The 19,908-nt window shown below is 42.0% G+C and overlaps 1 protein-coding gene across 8 annotated transcripts in view; it reads left to right on the top strand.

Moving 5' to 3' along the window:
• The window catches only part of sipa1l2 (signal induced proliferation associated 1 like 2), a 119,589-nt gene extending 100,474 nt beyond the window's left edge, over positions 1-19,115 (top strand). For 2 of the 8 annotated variants that reach the window (XM_068326537.1, XM_068326536.1), the window contains 9 exons: positions 185-558; positions 6,056-6,331; positions 7,337-7,390; positions 8,783-8,921; positions 12,100-12,319; positions 13,711-13,842; positions 16,068-16,185; positions 17,022-17,097; positions 17,470-19,115. In XM_068326537.1, coding sequence (XP_068182638.1) covers positions 185-558; positions 6,056-6,331; positions 7,337-7,390; positions 8,783-8,921; positions 12,100-12,319; positions 13,711-13,842; positions 16,068-16,185; positions 17,022-17,097; positions 17,470-17,616 — 1,536 coding nt within the window. In that variant the 3' untranslated portion in view covers positions 17,617-19,115. The other 6 variants (XM_068326544.1, XM_068326538.1, XM_068326539.1 and 3 more) reach the window with 5 other exon arrangements.
• Positions 19,116-19,908: the final 793 nt, after the last annotated feature.

Below are 19,908 nucleotides of genomic sequence, written 5' to 3'. Positions count from 1 at the left end.
TCCAGACAACAAATTGCTTCCTCTTTCAGGGTCACATGTAGTGCAGTCTGATGAGTAATTCCACCCTTCTCTGTTGTTAGAAGCATGATAAAACAGCCATGAGAATTATTTACACCTCTGGTTTGACCTTGTCTGACTTGGTATATTTCTGTCTCCTTTGCCTCTTCTGTTTTTTTTCCGCCAGGCGGGTGATAAAAACTCCAGCCACTCAAGTAGCAACACCCTCTCGAGCAATGCCTCTAGCAACAGCGACGATAAACACTTTGGCTCAGGAGACTTGATGGACCCGGAGATGCTGGGCCTAACTTACATCAAAGGGGCGTCCACAGACAGTGGCATTGACACTAATCCCTGCGTGGTCCCTGGGGCCCGGGTGTTGATGCATGGCAGAGTGGGAGAGCAGGGACAACCTTGGGTATCAGAGCACCATGAGGATAGAATGTCAGAGGAGGATCATGGGAAGCTGTACCTGCCACAGGGATACGCATCCGCCATTATGTCTAGCCATGTGACAGAAGGAAGCATCGGAGACCTGAGTGAGATCTCATCCCATTCAAGGTACGTTCAAGGGTTCACATGAGTTTTTATTGAACTTGTTGGGGCTTAAAATATTGGTGGGCACAAATATCGGCTGTACTGAAACTAAAAGTTTGCTTGGTGTTAGTTCACTTTGCCCACGTTGGAGATGGAGGATAAATAATAAACTTAAAACATATGAACAGTATGCTATGCTTCTTAAGGCACATATATGTTCAGTGTTAAAAATGTGTACAGATACAGACAGTGTCTTCTGTACGTCTCATTCCTTAATATTCTACCTATTTAAGGCAGCTTATGGATACAAATTAAATGTAGCAATACAAACTGAAATGGGTAGGGGCAGGACTCGTGTACCCAAGGACACAACGACAGATGACTGGGGGATGAGGATTCGAACCATCAATCCTAGGATTGGACGACCTGCTCTACCACCTGAGTCACTGCCGCCCCCACATTTTGATGGAGTCACAAAATGTCAGTTTGAGATTTTGAAATACAATGTTGGACTTCCATTATCATATGATCAAGAATAAACCCCACTCCTTTGGCAAAAGACCGCTTGACTTTATGTTAATGAGCTGTGCCCTCACCAGAAGGAGACTACTGCTTTATTTTTATGCTTTACAACTTCTTTTTCCAGCTAATGTTTTCTATGTATGACCTAATTATAACATATTGGGTCATTGATTGACCCACTGACAAAAAAACCCACACTCTTTTCATGGCTGGAAGCACAATCTGCTGTGTTCAAATCCATTGATGAAGCCTGCAGTCACACATATATCATCGCTGCCACTGCACCCCTCTGCCCATAAACACACACAAGCACAAACATTCATGGAAGGATGGTTTCATTGCTGGCTGTTACTCGAACTTTTCTGCCAGCCGTTTTCCCTGACTGATGGCCTGCAGCCCGACTCGTCCAGCTGTGCAGTGGATGGGTGGGGTTGCCATAGGGTGGAGTGTTCATCATCTTCACACAATTCCATCTCTTCAGATTTGAGCCCATCTGGGAGAGAGGAGAGGTGTCACAGAGCTTTGGCCCTGCAGCCACTCAGTCTCTCTATAAAGTATTGTGGCTTTATATTTGTTTGCGCAGGGTTGTGTTACCAAAATGTGTTTATATCGCTGGCCTGTTTAGGAGTTGTCAGAATTGTCCACTACAAGAAGAAGATGGAGAAGAATCATCCTTTATTTGTCCCAAAATGGGAAATTCTCTTTTACACTCACCAATACAGGTTAGACATATATATATATATATATATATATATATATATATATATATATATATATATATATATATATATATATATATATATATATATATATATATATACACATATATATATGTACACACACACACACACTCACGCACATAAGGAGACTTGGTGGTGGAATGAGGAGGTACAGGAGTGTATACAGAGAAAGAGGTTAGCCAAGAGGAAGTGGGACACTGAGAGGACTGAGGAGAGAAGACAGGAGTACAGGGAGATGCAGCGTAAGGTGAAGGTAGAGGTAGCAAAGGCCAAACAAGAAGCTTATGATGACTTGTATGCTAGGTTGGACAGTAAGGAGGGAGAGACTGATCTATACCGGTTGGCAAGACAGAGAGATAGAGATGGGAAGGACGTGCAGCAGGTTAGGGTGATTAAGGATAGGGATGGAAGTCTATTGACAGGTGCCAGTAGTGTGATGGGAAGATGGAAAGAGTACTTTGAAGAGTTGATGAACGTGGAAAATGAGAGAGAACAAAGACTAGAAGAGGTGACTGTTGTGGACCAGGATGTAGCAAAGATTAGTCAGGATGAAGTGAGGAGGGCATTGAAGAGGATGAAGAGTGGAAAGGCAGTCGGTCCTGATGATATACCTGCAGAGGTATGGAAGTGTCTAGGAGAGGTGGCAGTAGAGTTTCTGACTGGGTTGTTCAACAGGATCTTAGATAGTGAGAAGATGCCTGAGGAATGGAGGAGAAGTGTGCTGGTGCCCATTTTTAAGAACAAGGGAGATGTGCAGAGTTGTGGCAACTACAGAGGAATAAAGCTGATGAGCCATACAATGAAGTTATGGGAGAGAGTAGTGGAAGCTAGACTAAGGGCAGAAGTGAACATTTGTGAGCAGCAGTATGGTTTCATGCCAAAAAAGAGTACTACAGATGCAGTATTTGCTTTGAGGATGTTGATAGAGAAGTACAGAGAAGGCCAGAGGGAGCTGCATTGTGTTTTTGTAGATCTGGAGAAAGCTTATGACAGGGTGCCCAGAGAGGAACTGTGGTATTGTATGAGGAAGTCTGGAGTGGCAGAGAAGTATGTTAGAGCAGTGCAGGACATGTATGAGGACTGTTAGATAGTGGTGAGGTGTGCTGTAGGTGTGACAGAGGAGTTCAAGGTGGAGGTGGGACTGCATCAGGGATCAGCTCTGAGCCCCTTCTTGTTCGCTATGGTGATGGACAGGCTGACAGACGAGGTTAGACAGGAATCTCCATGGACTATGATATTTGCAGATGACAATGTGATCTGTAGTGAGAGCAGGGAACAGGTGGAGGAGAAGCTAGAGAGGTGGAGGTTTGTCCTGGAAAGGAGAGGAATGAAGGTTAGCCGCAGTAAGACAGAGTACATGTGTGTGAATGAGAGGGACCCAAGTGGAAGAGTGAGGTTACAGGGAGAAGAGATCAAGAAGATGGAGGATTTTAAGTACTTAGGGTCAACAGTCCAGAGCAATGGAGAGTGTGGAAAAGAGGTGAAGAAGCGTGTCCAGGCAGGATGGAACGGGTGGAGAAAAGTGTCAGGTGTGATGTGTGATAGAAGAGTTTCAGCTAAAATGAAAGGAAAAGTGTACATAACTGTGGTGAGACCAGCGATGTTGTTTGGCCTAGAGACAGTGTCACTGAGGAAAAGACAGGAGACAGAGCTGGAGGTAGCAGAGATGAAGATGCTGAGGTTCTCTCTGGGAGTGACCAGGAAGGATAGGATCAGGAATGAGTACATCAGAGGGACAGCACATGTTAGAGGTTTTGGAGATAAAGTCAGAGAGGCCAAACTGAGATGGTTTGGACATGTCCAGAGGAGAGATAGTGAATACATTGGTATAAGGATGCTGAGTTTTGAACTGCCAGGCAGGAGGCCTAGAGGAAGACCAAAGAGGAGGTTTATGGATGTAATGAGGGAAGACATGAAGGTAGTTGGTGTGAGAGAAGAGGATTCAAAGGACAGGGCTAGATGGAGGAAATTGATTCGCTGTGGCGACCCCTGAAGGGAAAAGCCGAAAGGAAAAGAAGAAGAAGATATATATATACGCACGCACGCACGCACGCACGCACGCACGCACGCACGCACGCACGCACACACACACACACACACACACACACACACACACACACACACACACACAGAGTATTATTCTTCAATGAGAATGGATCTCATGCCATCACCTTGACTGATCGGATACTTCTCGCCTTTTGTGTAATGGGGTTTGACACCAGCGTGTCATCAGAGCAAACGGTGCAGCAGCAGAGGGGTCCTTTATGGGGTGTGGCCCAGATGGTCATGAATATGTAAACAGGGTGTAGTACCTCCGGCTAACCATGATATTAGACAAAATTTGTGGATTTTGCTTCAGGTTTTACAGTACACATCACACTGCTAGTACAAAATGACAAAATGGACTGAGTATTTAACAGCTGAAACTTGACCATTGAAACTACAGATAGTCCTCAAAATACAAACATCCGACATGCGTAGATACCAACAACCGCGCTCAGCCGAGTACTGTAGTTTTCCTATCTGCCACAACCCACTAAGCAGCATAACATTAACACCGCATAGAATAATATTTCATATCATGTCAAATAATCTCAGACTAAGTTAACAGTTTGCTCTGATGACAGACTTTATGTATTCTTATGGTCTTTTCTGGTGGCGTGTCGTCGGAGCAGGAAGTGAACCCAAAATATATTTATGTTCATGGAGACCTTCATTAACATCGAGACCGAAGACAATTCAGGTCAGGAATGAAGTTAGAGCAGCTATATAGACTATAGATGACCTAAGAAAACTCTGTCAAAGCCTGCTGTTAGTTCATATTTTATTAATTATTTCTGGGGTTGTCACGTGAATCGCAGTCCTCCTTTTGAACTTCTCAAACCACCCACGCAATGCCTTAAATTCCTGGTGTTTTATGGCTTCCTTTTGATTTAATAATGAGGCGATTGTAGATGCATTACGGCCATATTCTTTGGAGAGATCAACCAAATGCAGCACTTTTTCATGCTTTTCTATTATCTTTTGCTTTGTTTGTATGGACAAAAAAACTCTTTATCATCTTCTTTTCTTTTCCTGTTTTCTCCATCACTTTCTTGGGGTCCATAGTGAGTACTCTAAAAGTTAATATATTTACGTAAAACTATCAGAACACCGCATGGGTCGAGGGCCGAATGACAAGGACCCTGCATAGACACCTATCTAGCTACACATAGCAGGCCCTCTTAGCCAATGGGGTGCTAGGAAGATGCTAGTTAATAGCCAATGGCAGAGCAGCTGTAAAAATGTTGCGTTCAGGGAACTTTGGGAGCTGCGAGTAGCCCATACTGTACTTTTACCTTTCGTATCCTGAAATTTCTTTCGCAACAAGAGGCAATATTTTCCTGTTGAGGCGTTTTGTAACTTGAAAATTTCGTATGAAGACACGTTCGTAAGTTGAGGTACCACTGTACTTTAGTACTTAATGTAGTAATGACATTAAAATAACCTGAGATGGTGATTATAGATTGATATTTAATAAATTACAATTTACAAACAATTCAGCTTACAAACAATCTCTCCAAACCAGTTATGTTCGTAGGTTGAGGACTAACTGTAGAGCTAAATATCAATTATTTAAGACACACATTTCAGAAATACATACAGTATATATACACAGTATATATAATATAATTGTTATTGGAAAATGTAGGAAAAATTTGATTGTTTAACCAGAATTTCAACATTTTCCACTTACCGTTGAATTTTTAACCATGTCAAGACATTATTTTTATAAGAACTAAAGCCAGCAATTATTAGTGGTGAATATGTCAGGCGCTCGTCTGCTGTGAGTCAGTGTAGAGATGAACTACTTTGTGATTTCACTGCACTGATGCTTTAATGTGGTTTGTCAGTTGATCTTTAAGTAAATATTGAAAAGTCAAAGCTCAGTGGAAGTGCACACTTGAAAGACTGGATGAAAATCATCTTCAAATATAGGTTAGAGGTGAATGACTGTGAGTACAGACCTCTACGAAGAGAAATGATGTTATCCAGCTGAAGCGGACAGGGGCTGGAATGTTCAATAACCGTTTTAAGTAAAAAAATTCATCTTTTTAGATTATTTTGTACCATCGGAGTTGACTTGCTAGTCACCTCTGTCATTTTCTCTTGTGCATGTTTTTATGTTTCATATTTTTTCAAGTCTCTTCATTTTGGTCACTTTTGAGTTACATTCTTCTTTATTTATATTTTTGTTTGTTTTTTTGCTGTTTGATCAGTGGCTCACATCACTCTGGCAGTCCCCTGGCACGTGGAGCCAGGTACTGTATGTCCAGTGACTCCTCCAAGGTGTACACCATCCCTCAGACCAGCAGCTCAGGGCCAGAGCCATTGACAGAGCCAGGGCCAGGGCCCAGCTCAGAGGCTTGTGGACAGACACGCCCACAGCCTGGTTGCAAACTCTCAGTGGGCATGAAGACAACAGATGATGATGATGATGATGATGATGATGATGCCCACGACACTGAGGGACCTCCCGACATTTCAGAGTGTGGGTGAGTGTGAGTGTGTGTGAGGGCATATCACCACATGTTTAGCACTTCACAGAAACCTAACTGCAGTGTTAGTGCAGTCTGGCTGCAGTTCGCACTAGTTTCACTACAGATTGTCATGCAAAGTGGCACGGCAGTTCTTAATGACATTAACTGGCCTCATAATCGCCTCAAGATCCCTTTGATCCATTCCATGCCAATGTCCACGACTGAAGCTCACAGCCGCAAAAGAATTAAGCTTTATAAAGCCACACATGATACACTTAGCACACATGTCACTTGCGGTTATTTATCACTCCCGTGAAGCCGGGTCCCGTTGGACTAGCAGCGTAAACACCTCCCAAATCAGATCTCTGCTGGACAACATGTAGTTGTCTCACATACAAACCGGAGGACATCTGTAACTGAGTAGTGGTGAGATATACTGCAAAAGAAGAGTAATATATGCAGGACAGAATGTATTTCCTGTGAGCAGTGACAACTGTCTTTGTCTGATGATTAAATGGTTGGCTATGAAGAACGGAGAAATTGAAAGGCAGCATAGATTGTATGTGTATGTGTGCGTGATTGCATGAAGGTGTTTGCATACAGACTTGGGGTATATTGTGGAACAGAGAATATGAGATCTTCCCTGGAAGAGACCCCAGCCCTAACTCTCTAGTAATTCCATTTTGGATGTGAAGTCTGCCACTGAAGGACTTTGTGATTGATCGCATGCAATGAAGTCATCTTCTCCAGACTTATGAAAAAGCTCTGTAATTCAGTTACACTCCACATTGTTTGTTTATATTCTTACAGTTTTATTTCATCTTCCATAACAGTGCTTCATGAAGAATGGCCAAATACTGTATTACTCACAGAATCTGTTCTAACATAGTGAAGTTTCTGTTTCCTCCTTTCTAAAATGTTTTCTTTTTTTCATTTTTGTAATACTCTATGTAAGGAAGGATTTGTAATGATGCTCCTAACACCATGTTTTTTCTCTCTTGTTGCTTTTTCTTGTTCCAGAGGAGCAGAAAGCTTGTTAGCCTTCCTTCTCAAAATGCTGTATGAGCGTTCAAGGTACCTAGTCAGTCAAAGTCAACTCCAAGGCCCTAATCTGACCCAACCTACTCCCCATTTATCCTCCGTTTGTGTCTCCCAGAACACCACCCCAAGTGTCTCATGACAGATCTTAAATGCTGGTCCTGCCATGAAGCACACACTGACAGTAGATGGCATCCAGCTATGAAACAGAGGCTGTGAAATTTCTGCTGTATCTAAATTTCTCTTCCAGCAATGCTTCCTTCCTGTTGGACATTCCAGGACTGATGTTTTGCTTAAAATAGGAACCAATGATTCTACTTCCCATGTTTATAATTAACTATACTATATTTAGTTGTATTTCCACTATATGCTAGCAGCCCTTCTCTCCTTGACTAATAGGTAATTCAGTCATTGCACACAGAAGGAGAATCTTTGACTATAAAATTCAAGCTTTACATTCTCCATTGTCTTCCTGTAATGATCGTTTAGTACTGTGTTAGCAGCTTAACTAGAGCTGTGTCATAACACCGTAGGAACAAGAGTGAGCCATCAATATACCGAACTCAATTACTGTAAATGTTAGTCTATCCTGCAAGTACCTCTAAGAAGGAGGGCATTGCTTTTAAAACAAAGATGTCATGAATTAAAATGCATCTAGCAATCGCACATGGATGTTTTCAAAAGCCATCATGTGTTCTGACATGGTTGCCATGGTGCCAAATGCTTAAATCTAGCGACGCCAGTGTCAGCATTGGCGTCCAATGCCATGTCACACAGTAACATGTAACACAACCCCTGTAGCCATTGAACACCCTGCCAACAGAACTCATCATGTCGTGCTCACATGTTGCTCACTTAAAGCAAAGGTCTCACAGCCACACAGCTTCACCAGCCAGGTCACTGTGCCCCCCTTAAAATCACCACCCTTAAAATCAGTGAAAGAACCTGAATGATGACACAAACAAACATACGCTGCCTCTAGAGGATTTTCCTCTAACTCTGACAGCATTCACGTCTTCCTCTGTTGTTGTTGTCTTAACACTCCCCCAGGGTTTTTGGTTTGCACTTGTCTTTGCAATTTCTATCCCAAACCTGCTTTTGCCTTCCTTCCTTATTTCTACCTCTTGACTGCAGTCTCTTTACTATGGGTTTTGAAAAGTGAGATGGGACGGGGTGAGATTGGAAATAAATTTTGTCCCCAACTCTCCTCTTCAAACCCTTGTTAACCCACGGTCACCTGACTAGCATGGAGTGAGGCAACACCTGATTTTAGCATGCCAAGATGTTTCCATATGAGTTTTTTGGGTGAAACTGTCATTGTTTTCTAAACAGCTGGACCCTAGCAGTGATGGCCCAATGCCTTCCTTGCTGGCTGTCATGCCACTTTTTATGAGCTCAGTTCTTCTGTCCTTTTTATATCATCTACAGGCAGCTTTATGCACAGGAGGCTGCCTGCCGGCTCCAGGCTGCGGAGCGGGATGGAAAATCACTGAAGAGACTTTCAAAAGAAGAGTACATTAAAATGATGCTGCCCGACAGCCCTCCGAGAGAAGACCGGATTCGCAAGGTGAAGTCACTGCGACTGATTGAGCAACTAACCTCAAAACAAACTGGTTTTTTAGCAGTTGAAATTGTAAGTAATGTCAGTGGGGTGATGACATCCTGAGCTTTTTCTGGACACCTTAGGCTAATCCTGCTGACAGGTGTATAAGCACAAGGCCAGAATCAGAGCAAATAACCATTTGCATAAAATTAAAGAAAAATAGGATAAGCATCTGGGCATGTCTCTCTGACACAAGACCCTATCGGTCCCCATTGAGTGGCACAGAGTGGTTGCATAATTCAATTTATAATGAGGGCCCAGGTTTGCACAGTTGGGATATCATGCATTAAAGTAGTTGTAAAGTGCACTGTTGTTTGATGCTCTAGGTCCTGCAGACTATTAATTGCATCTTGAATTCCCCCTGCATCATCTGTTATTTCTCATCCCCCATCCATTATCTACCAGGAAGAGACCCTAGAGACGGACAAATAAGTGCTTTTTCTTTTGTAAGATGTTTTCCAATACGAATGAATATGTGCACTTCATCCAGAAAGATTCTGACAGTACAGTGATCATCTTTGCAGTGTTGTTGCACACTAGGATTGTGTTTGTCTCAATACTGTCTAAAAGAAAGCAGATGTATCTGGCCTGCTCTGTGATTACCTGCATTGCAGAAACCTGTACAAAGGTGCGCATATTCCAGCTTGTCGTATTTAAAATACGTATGCTCTTTGTTGCAATCTTGCTCTCCAGCCTGATTCAAGGAAGAGGTGCAAGAAGGAGGGCACAGAGCCAGACGCTGGTACACATCTGATCCCACTGAACACATACTGTTCTTTTCTGGGAGCTTAATCGGGGTTGCATGTTTTCCATCATTGGGGAATCAAATTACAGTAATGACAATATTAGAAGTATCACTGATGCATTTCTGATTTCTGATCAGTAATTAAACAGACTCTAAGGTAAGGGTTAATTCATGTGCCACTTCCAGGAGTCACCTGATGCCATTGTGTTGGATGAACAGGTGCAGAGATTTTTCTTGCCAGCCCTTCCACAGACAGGCTTGCCATTGTGTGGCTGATGTAAAGGAAAGGCAGTTCAGAGCTTATTCTCCCACAGCGTTCCTCTTTTGAACCTCCTGTGAGGAAAAAAAAAACAATAAACAACATGTAAATAGGTGCCTATCCAACACATCCTCCCAAGTGGCACGTCAGGCAGTTCCAGTCTTGACTTTTGTCTTTGTTCAGTGAGGGCAGCAAGGGGAAAATGTCTGTAAAATCAATTAAATCTAGGTGGATCTGACATTGCTATGTGGAGTGAGAAGAATATTGTACATTCATTCATTCATTTTCTCAACCCGCTTCATCTGCTTGCGCAGGTCGTGGGGAGCTGGAGCCTATCCCAGCTTGTCTTAGGGCATGAAGCGGGGAAACTCTGTGTGGAACACCAGTGCACCGCAGAGCTACACACAGACACACCAACACACACTCATTCCTATGGTCAATTTGGGACCGGCCAATTAACCCGAAGCGCATGTTTTTGGATGTGGGAGGAAGCCGGAGAGAACCCAAGCAGACATGGGGAGAACATACAAACTCCAAACAGAGCGGGACTCGAACCCGGAACCGCCTTGCTGTGCGTCGACCGTGCCGCCCCATGTTATACAAAAGAATTCAAATGTACAAAAGACAAAATCAGGGTGAGCACTGTTGCCAGCAGAGGTGCATTTAGATAGATTGAAACCGTCATAATCTTGCAGGTTTGATTAATACAAAAGATGTGAATGATGTGCACATCAGACTCTGTTAAACCATACCAAAATGTACTCAGAGAGCTAGATGCAGCAGATGTCATAAATAGATTGCCTCTGAAAAACATTAATCACTAATGCAAATGCTTTCATTCGCACTACATTTTTAAATATATTATTATGCTATTACCATTCTATGTGGGAGAGAAGAAAATCTTTAAAGTTGTTTTGAGCAGTGAGAACCTTTTTTGGGCATAATTTTGTAAAGTTGGGTGTGAAAAATTACAATAAAAGACACCTCTATTCAGCTCAAGCCTCTCAGATGTTCCTTGAAAGTAGTATGTGTGCATGCTGCTTTGAATTTTGAACATATATTATAAAGTGCTAGATGTTTGTTAAAGTGTCACGAGGGGATTTGCTGAGAATTCGTTCATGAAATGGAGATGGCTGGGTGTTGGCTTGTGGGGATATCACTTGAATGTTGGTTACAGCTGTAAAGCCAAAGGCGGACATTTACCCATTTGACCAAATGCTCTGCATATCATTCGTGGCTGCTTTTGATGTCACCTCAGTTATTTAGACTAAAAGGGGCAATGATGGATTGGACTGGCCTCTGTGGCTTTGTGTGTTTACATTGGAGATCCTCTGTCAAAATTCTGGCTACCATCACAAAACCTGAATATAGTCATCTCTGGCTCAGGACATCCCTTCAGGAGAAGGTTTGCTATTCAAGCTCTCACAACCTGATTTGAGCCTGACCTTGTTTGGCTTTTAACCTTTGACGAATAAATGCTATTCAATATAGTAAACACAAATATAAGAACAATAAACCCAATGATTTACAATAAAACGATTGGTTCATGCTGGCATTAATGGAAAAGGTTTTTAACCTGGTATATTTTCTATTCATAAGGCCAAGTTGATTCAGTGTGGCATTCAGATTTTTCTCAGACAATGCTTTGCAGAGAATTTGTGGGGTAAAGAAAAGGCAAGATGGTACTCAAATTTCTGCAACAACTGGGTCCTTGGAGTCACAATGGGCATCATTGTATGATAAAATTTGTTGGATTTAAAATTTGCCAGCCAAAGTGTTTTGATTTTCGTCTGGTTTAATACCACCAACAATCAGTCTTATGGACTGCTACATCATAATGACCTCTGTCACCATGACTACAAGGGTTGTGCCTCTGCTTTTCCTTCTTGTCAGACACTCTCCAGTCTTCCCCAGTCCATATGCTTTTTCCTTACAGCAGTGACATCTAATGAGACAAAGACGTCCTGCCACCGTTCCCTGATGTTCTTATCCTTCAAACTACCCCCCATGTATAAACCTGTTGTACCAGGGATAGTGCAGAGAGGGCTCCACTGCTTTGGTCCTAGAGTTTATTCATTTTCATCATTTCAATAGTTGCAGTTACTATATGTCTCAACATTTTGTTCTCCTGCTTGTAGGTGTCAGCAGTGGGCACTTTGTCTCCGAGGCGCAACCTGTACCGGACGTTATCAGATGAGAGTGTGTGCAGTAACCGCAAGGGTTCGTCTTACACCAGTTCACACAGCTCCATGCTGGACCAAGCCATGCCCAATGACATCCTATTCAGCACCACCCCACCTTACCACAGCACTCTGCCTCCACGAATGATTCACAATCAAGGGGCATCCAACCTAAAGAGTAAGTACAGTCGATGAAACTGATGATGGCTAGCTGGTTCAGATGGAAGACCAACACATATGCATAACTTCACCAAAGATATTGCAAAGAAAAAGCAGACAGACGTGTTCTGTTAAAGTCCATCACAGAGGATGTTGCTCTTGGATTATCATTCTTCCTCTCTGGCACCAGAAAAGAACCAGGACAGAAAAACTTGTTTGAAGAGCTACTTGTGTCCAAGCAATATCATTAGCACAACTGGTACACACTCCACTGACTTCTCAATATAGCCAACTAATTAGAATAGGGTTTGCAACTTACAAGGTGCCTGTCGCTCCGTCTGCATTAAGCAGGCACCTGTCACTGATGTCTAATATTTCCCTCTCTATTGCCCAAATTCACTGAATATGTATGTGTGGTGAGCAATGAGATGTGCCCTGCCTTCGCCGCTGCAGGTCCTGAAGATCTGTGACATGAACATGCCTATTTTCCCATGAAGAGTGTCACTGTGTCTGTCATCCATTATGTTTCATTCACTCATAAGTCTCTGCCTGCCTTCACTCGCTGTCCCTCCTGTCTCATTTCCATACCATTCCTCATCTGTCTCTGGCTGTTGTTGTTAGATAGAAAATGGCTTTTAGAAAGATATTTCTCTCTGTAGCCTCTTCTGGCTGTCATCCTGATTGATTCAAGATTGTTTTGAAGGATAGTTGAGAACAGAGCTGCTCTCTTTCACTGACTGAAACAGTCCAATTTGGTAAACAGCAAATCACTGGAGCTCTGAAACATGGGGTAAATTGAAAGAGTGTCAGCATCACCTCAAGCTCTATCTCTGTCTCTGCTATTCCTCCACTCGTGCTTTTCTAAATGCCTCTCTGCAGAATGGGAGCTTGTTTATTGCATCCCCTGTCTTTCAGGGTTGACAGGGAGGGAGAGTTAAAGCGACAGAGGGAAGGCAATGGAGATATAGATTGAAACACAAAGACATTCAGTGGGACAAGTCAGTTATCGTCTCACAAACAGTGTCTTATGAGCGCTATAGACAGAGACACTTTTGCTGCCACATGCATAAAAATGTTTCCTTTCAAAGTCTAAATTTGTGTGCAGTGTTTAAGAAGAAGTGATATTTTGGTGTACCCAGATTAGGATTGAGTTTTGCGTAAACGACTGCATAGAAACTCCTTGAGAGTAAACTCAGCTATATGTTTTGATTTGCAGGGCTGGAATAATATCATTCTTTTTAGCCAACAATGGCCAGTTTGAATTAGACCCTGCCTTCCCGACTATGTGCCCCTCCAGTCCTCTTCCAACCCTTCTTGTCTGCACTTCTGCAAATTAATGGGAGACTCAGAGAGGAAGTCAAACTCAGGCTGGGCTTAGACACTGATCAGAGTGCCTGCCTGTCTCTGCAGATGAGGTTTGGTTCTCTGATGGTTTCTTGGCGGACAGGTCGAAGTTCAGCGACCCGGGCCTCATGCCCCTCCCAGACACTGCCTCAGGCCTGGACTGGTCTCACCTGGTTGATGCAGCAAGAGCCTTTGAAGGTAACCCACCTGGTTGTAGCTGCTGCTGTGACCCCCCCCCCCTTTAAGATGTTAACATGAATGCTTAGTTTGCGTGTGTGTGTCTGTGTGCATAATCTGCAAGCGCTAGCTCGCTTGCATGTCCATGTTTGTGTGCGCTTTGCATTTGTTTCCCCTAGTGCCTTTTAAGTGCTTTAGAGGGTGACCTGTGGGAATCCTCTTGCTTTATGCACCTCTGTTCCCAGCCCCATTTGATTCCTATCAAACATTGTAACTATGAGAAATTAGCCATCATTTCTCAGCAGAGACAGTCTATGAAACATAGAGCCAGTGAATAATTGGTCAGGTTCACATGGGACTGCCTTTAAGTCCAGTAAATCTTGTCATGGGTTGATAGCTTATGCTTAATTTTGTGGGGGGGTTTTCCAACCAGTCAAAATTTTGTGTCATGAAAGATTTCACTCATTGTGCCTAAAGTGTTAGACTTTCTCTAAGACATAGAAATTATCATTTTTTTAAATGGACTATTTCCCATGACTGTCTGAATGCTCTATTCAGAGGGTTTGTGGTTTTGGTGCCATCAGAACCTGGCAGAGGTCAAGTGTTAACAAACATTTGTGAGGATTTGAACCTTGTTTCCAGTCAATATAAGAAAAACAATATGTTCCCATCTGCACTCAGTCACAACCTGTTTGCAGTCAGTCAGCATTTCCACGTCTTGTCCATGTCATAGTCAGCATCATTAGTTGTGTTCCTCATCTTGCCTGTCTGAGTGCTGTTTAAACCACTGTCATGTATTCCCCATTTATCACAGAAACTCTGGGGGGTTTTTTCCACTTGAACTATGTTTGACCCCGGAACCATTGAGCAGGCAAAGTAGCATGTGACCACTCACTTGTCATAATTAATGAATCCACTGCTGAGTTTCTCCTTTGATTCATTTCCTACTGCACAGCCCGAAGCATCGTTTAACAAAAATGGAAGCAGTGAAGATGATGCAGAATCTGACTGGCAGCAAAAAGCCAGTTGTCACAGCAGCACGGTTGGCCCAGAAAGCTGTGTGTCAACTAGTTTTACTGCAGAGCAGAAAGTGACTCCAGGCTGCCAGTGTTCCATGTACTGTACGTTAACCAGCTGTGGTTAGAGCCAATGGAGAAATGGGTTGCCAGACACACAAAGCACTTGCAGTATTCTTAACTTTTGTCATGTAGATACTAGAGTCTGTTCCTATTATTGGTTCAAAATGTATCTTGGCATGCAGCATCCACAAACACCTCCTTGCATTCAGAAGTACAACCAGCAGGAATTACAATGGGCTCTGATGGGTTTTAGCAAGAAAAGGCTTTTGGCGCAATCACTGAAAGCTCTCATCGTCATCCATTTCCTATGGTTTAATATTCCAGCTTAAATAGTGTTTTTTCCTGTTTTTGTTTGATTTCATGCATCTGTCCTGTAAATCACCAGGTGACATGAAGATGACAAGCTGCTTCTCCACAGCCGTCACTATCTCCCCAGAAGTGTTTATGACAATTCATATGTAAATGAAAACTTGCTCTCCTTTTCCTGCCTCGTCTGAACAACAAACTGCAGACTCAATCATCTTTTGTCTTTGAGTGGATTAGTTTTCATTTGGAGACTAAATTATTGGAAGGGATTGCTTAATCTAATTTATGAATATGCAGATCCTCCTATCTTTAGTCTCAGACCAAGAGCTGTGGAGAACAAGAGCAGGTTCTAAAGAGAAAGAGCATTACACTTCAGTACTGAGCAGTCCCTGAGTGTTACATGCCAAGTTTGGGTTTCCATGGGGCTTTGAATAGGCTTAAGGGCCTGACATGGTAAAATAAGCATGACTGGTGCCTTACGGCTCTCTGGGATCAAGCCCATTATAAACCCAACAGCTGCCAGAAGACACTCAGAGGAGCGAGGGCATTAGAGCAACCCAAGGGACTGGCTGTATCAGTGCTAGTCTATAGTCTAGAAATGTTCTGTTTACTGCCTGGTTCCTTATTGTCTGGTCATAGATCTCTCAGAATGACAGTACAGCCTGTGGAGGCTTTGCAGCAGCGCCTCGACTAGAGCGACTCTTTCATACCCTATTCTGGCAGGAGTGTGTGCACACTAGTGTATCATTCCACTCCATATTTGATGCATGTTAACATCATGAAATGCATTTCTGAACTCACTTCGCGTTTTTGATGTGAAAGACAGACTATGACCTCTTACTTTGCCCATTCTCTCGCCAGACCAGCGCGTGGCTTCTTTCTGCACCATGACGGACATGCAGCGAGCAGAGGCTCTACAGATCTCCAGGGAGCTGACGAGACGAGTGGTGGAAGCGGAGGGAGCAGCACTGGAAGCAGAGTAGGCTATATTGATAAACACAATCAAAGATCCACCAAAGTTGTTGCACTATAGATGTTATCAACATGCTAAAGGAGATGCTTGGATCTCAAGACTGTATATCAGAATACTATCAGAATTTCAGCCAAAAACTCGAGTATAATTCTGATGGTCAGTTTAATACCAGTAATATAAAAATAAATTGTATTCCAGGGTCTTACATGCTAATTCTTTTCAAATAAATCAAGTGGAAATATTAAGAACAGTTCCCACAAATTGCCTTGTCTTAAGAGTTAGCAGCAGCTGCTACTAGATAGCTAACACTGATATAAATTAGTTACCAGCAGAAATATATTGGGCTATTAAATTATTGTTGTCCAAGACAATATATCTTTATATATTTATAGTTATCATCTTTGTGTTTATGTTGCTATATTGTTACATTAGAGAAATGGAGTCTGATGACAAAAGATAGATCACAACACTGCCATCTACTGGTCGGAGTTTTAAACACGGCAAACTCTTAAACAAAAATCTTTGTATGGAACTTACTTAAAATTCGATAAACCTTTTCCGAGAATAGGTGCAGTATGATATTAAAACTATTGTGTTATTTCTGTGTATTAATTTGTTCTGACACCCATATTCTCTGTTGTTGTCAGAAGTGTGACCGTTATTTACACATATTTCATATATTTATTTGTGACACCATTTTCCTGAAAAAATGTGTATTTGCCACATGACATCATAAAGACCAACGGTAACTGAAGGGACAGACGTAGCCAACTGTCCATTATCAGTTTCTTCTGTCATCAATTAGTCTTAAAAATGACTTCTTTTGTGTCTCCTCACATCAGCTCCCCCTCCACACTCACTGGCAAAGTCAACCAGTTGGAGTTGATCCTCAGGCAGCTGCAGCATGACCTCAGAAAGGTAAGGTCACATTAATCAAAATAACTTCGCGATTATATTGCTGTGTTACCTTCATACATTTGCTTTTTTTTTTTTTTTCTTTTCTTCACTGAGTTCAGGAGAATATAATTGAGTAATGGGTACCCTGAGGATGGTATAACAAACTCATCAACCTAATTTAATATCTTGCTTCCTTCTTGATTGTTTCTCAGCCTAGAATTTCCCCCCGTCGAGTAATCTGCTTAACATGAAGGGAGGAAATGCACTTTTTATCGGAACAGAAACATGCTGTGTTGCCATGTTAATGCCTCCCATTTTCACAGGGCTGACAAAAGATGTATTTCCTTTGTGGGATTTTTTTAATAACTAATTTGTTTACATTTGTGTGTTCAGGAGAAAGAGGATAAAGCAATCTTGCAGGAGGAGGTGCAACACTTGAGACAGGACAACATGCGACTGCAAGAGGAGAGCCAGACGGCAGCGGCCCAACTCAGGAAGTTCACAGAGTGGTTTTTTCACACCATTGACAAGAAACCTTGAGAGAGAGAGACCCACTCAAAGAAAGCAGGAGAGAGAAAGAGTTGGCCTTCAGTCCTCCTGGTCACCAACTGGACTCCCACTGATTCACAGCCAAACTCACTTTCAGATAAACTATTAGCAGCCCCCAGAGTATTTAAGACTCTTTAAAAAGACCCTGCTAATGTGACTGTAATGCAGCCTCATGCGGTGAGCCATCAACCCCAAAGCGGACCTCCGTTTGGGACCCTCTTCTGTTTAAATTTCAGGACTGTTTTTTGCGTTAACATTTTGTCCATCCTGGCAAACGACTTGTGAACCCCCCTGCTCCCCCTGGATCTTCTTACAGTAGTGGAATGTAAAGCTTGTTTACTGTAGCCAACATATAATCTACCTACGGATGAAGCGTCAGTCTACTGTACTGTATACTCAGCTGTACTGTATCATACTGCGCACACTGTCACACAACTGTTTCTGTGCCAGCCTTCGTGGACACAAAGGAGAGTAGAGAGGCTGAGGCGAGGTCAGGAGGAATGTACTGCTTGGACAGGAATCCACACGTGGTGGTATTGAAACGTACAGTGGGTGGGATGAATGTAGCTCACTTGACACCCTTTTATTTCTGGAAACCTGGTTCCCAAAGCCACCTAAGTTTTACACTTTGATGTCCCAGCTTATTTTTCTTTTTCAAATAATTCCACATTTGCTTTTGTTCACGGTGTTGTAATGTTTCAGTCACTTGGCAGTAATTTTGATGTTTTAAGGTGCTTTCCCTGCCCGTTTTTGTCAGTAGTTTCCATTCACTGTCACAATGTCCTAGCAATAACAAAGTAGTAGTTACGAAACTGTTGAAAAAATCTTAGCACAAGCGTGAAGAGTTCCTGTCGAGAAGCAGTTGTACTTGATATGTATTTATATAAGAGGAAGAGACTGTGCCTAAAACTCTTGTTGTAAATGGATTGTTTCACTTTGGTTTCAATTCTCTTTTTTTAAACACATGCCTTGTCTGTGGCTCACTGATAAAAAAAAAAATAGTGTGTGTGTATGTCTGTGTGTGAGTGTGTGTTTTATCACAGCAAAATGTGTTCTTATGCATTGGTTTTTGGAGCATTGGAGCAACAGTGAACCACACTTACAATGCCAAATGTGTTTATTTCTGTATATATCTGCCACAGAAGTGTCTTGTATTTAACACTATTATTTAAGCTTATTTAACCGAAAGTTGTTTATTTCGTCAATGGTATTTGTCTTTTGTTTTGTTTTTTTCTGCACTAAGGAGAGATAAAGCTCTGTGTATGGTGTAAAGTGCGTAGCTTGCCAGGGCAAAAAAACCCCATATATTTAAATATATAAATGATGATTTTTGAGATTCCAACATTTGGATGCTGCTAGACTACAGTTTGCTGTTTTGTATGCTTTGAAAATGTCTCTCTGTAAACTGTCTTGTCCCTGGTGGGGCACTGGTTGCTTTAATTGTTTTTGTTCTTTTCTTTTTTTTTTAATAAATGTAGTTTCAAAAATAAATGTTTGTGTGTGTGTGAATATATTTGTATATTGTGTTAGAGCTCTCAACCGAAATCAGTCTATGTTGACGCTATTGTTTTCACCCATGTTGGTTGGGTTATTTGAGTGTTTCAGACAGATTACTCCAACAGTCATGAATCAAATCTCAGAAACTGTTGTGGAAGAGTTGGTTTAGAGAGGAGAAATCCCTTAATGCTCTAAAGATCTGGACTGTTTTGGTCACTATCTTCATCATCAGGGCACTTCTCAAGTCCAACTCAAAATTATGTCAACTAGAATGACACAAACAAGAAAAAACCTGATGTAATTGTTAAAAAAGGTTTTTATAAACTAGGTCAAATAAAACCCCAAAAGCAAACAAACACTGATGGGACAAACTCTAGTAGGGATTAAAAAAATCACTTTTAGTCCCTTTTATAGAGTTAAAATGTTTGGGTGTTTAAAGTACACTGCTGATCCAGTTAATAAATAGAATTATTGTAATCAGCAGATATTGACCTTCATTTAGCTGCACCAAGCAAAAAGCAATAGAACACAGGGATACCAGCAGACATAAGATTTGAGTTGTATTTCAGTTTTTGAAATATATCAATATAATTATTTTTGGTTTGCATTAGTGGGGGTGCGCACTTTAAATATTGTATGAACAAATGTAGAATTTCCTTCATATTCCTATTTTCACTGGAGAAATCATAGGTAATCTTGTCCGGCATGCAGTAGAGCCAGGGATAGAACAGGTAACCCCAGGGCACCCACTGTTGACTCCCACAACAGTGGGTGCCCTGCTCTGAC

This window comes from Antennarius striatus, chromosome 11, assembly GCF_040054535.1.
Source record: "Antennarius striatus isolate MH-2024 chromosome 11, ASM4005453v1, whole genome shotgun sequence".
Lineage (NCBI taxonomy): Eukaryota > Metazoa > Chordata > Actinopteri > Lophiiformes > Antennariidae > Antennarius > Antennarius striatus.
Note: the sequence above shows the minus strand (reverse complement) of the source record. Positions and strands in the feature narration are given on the sequence as shown.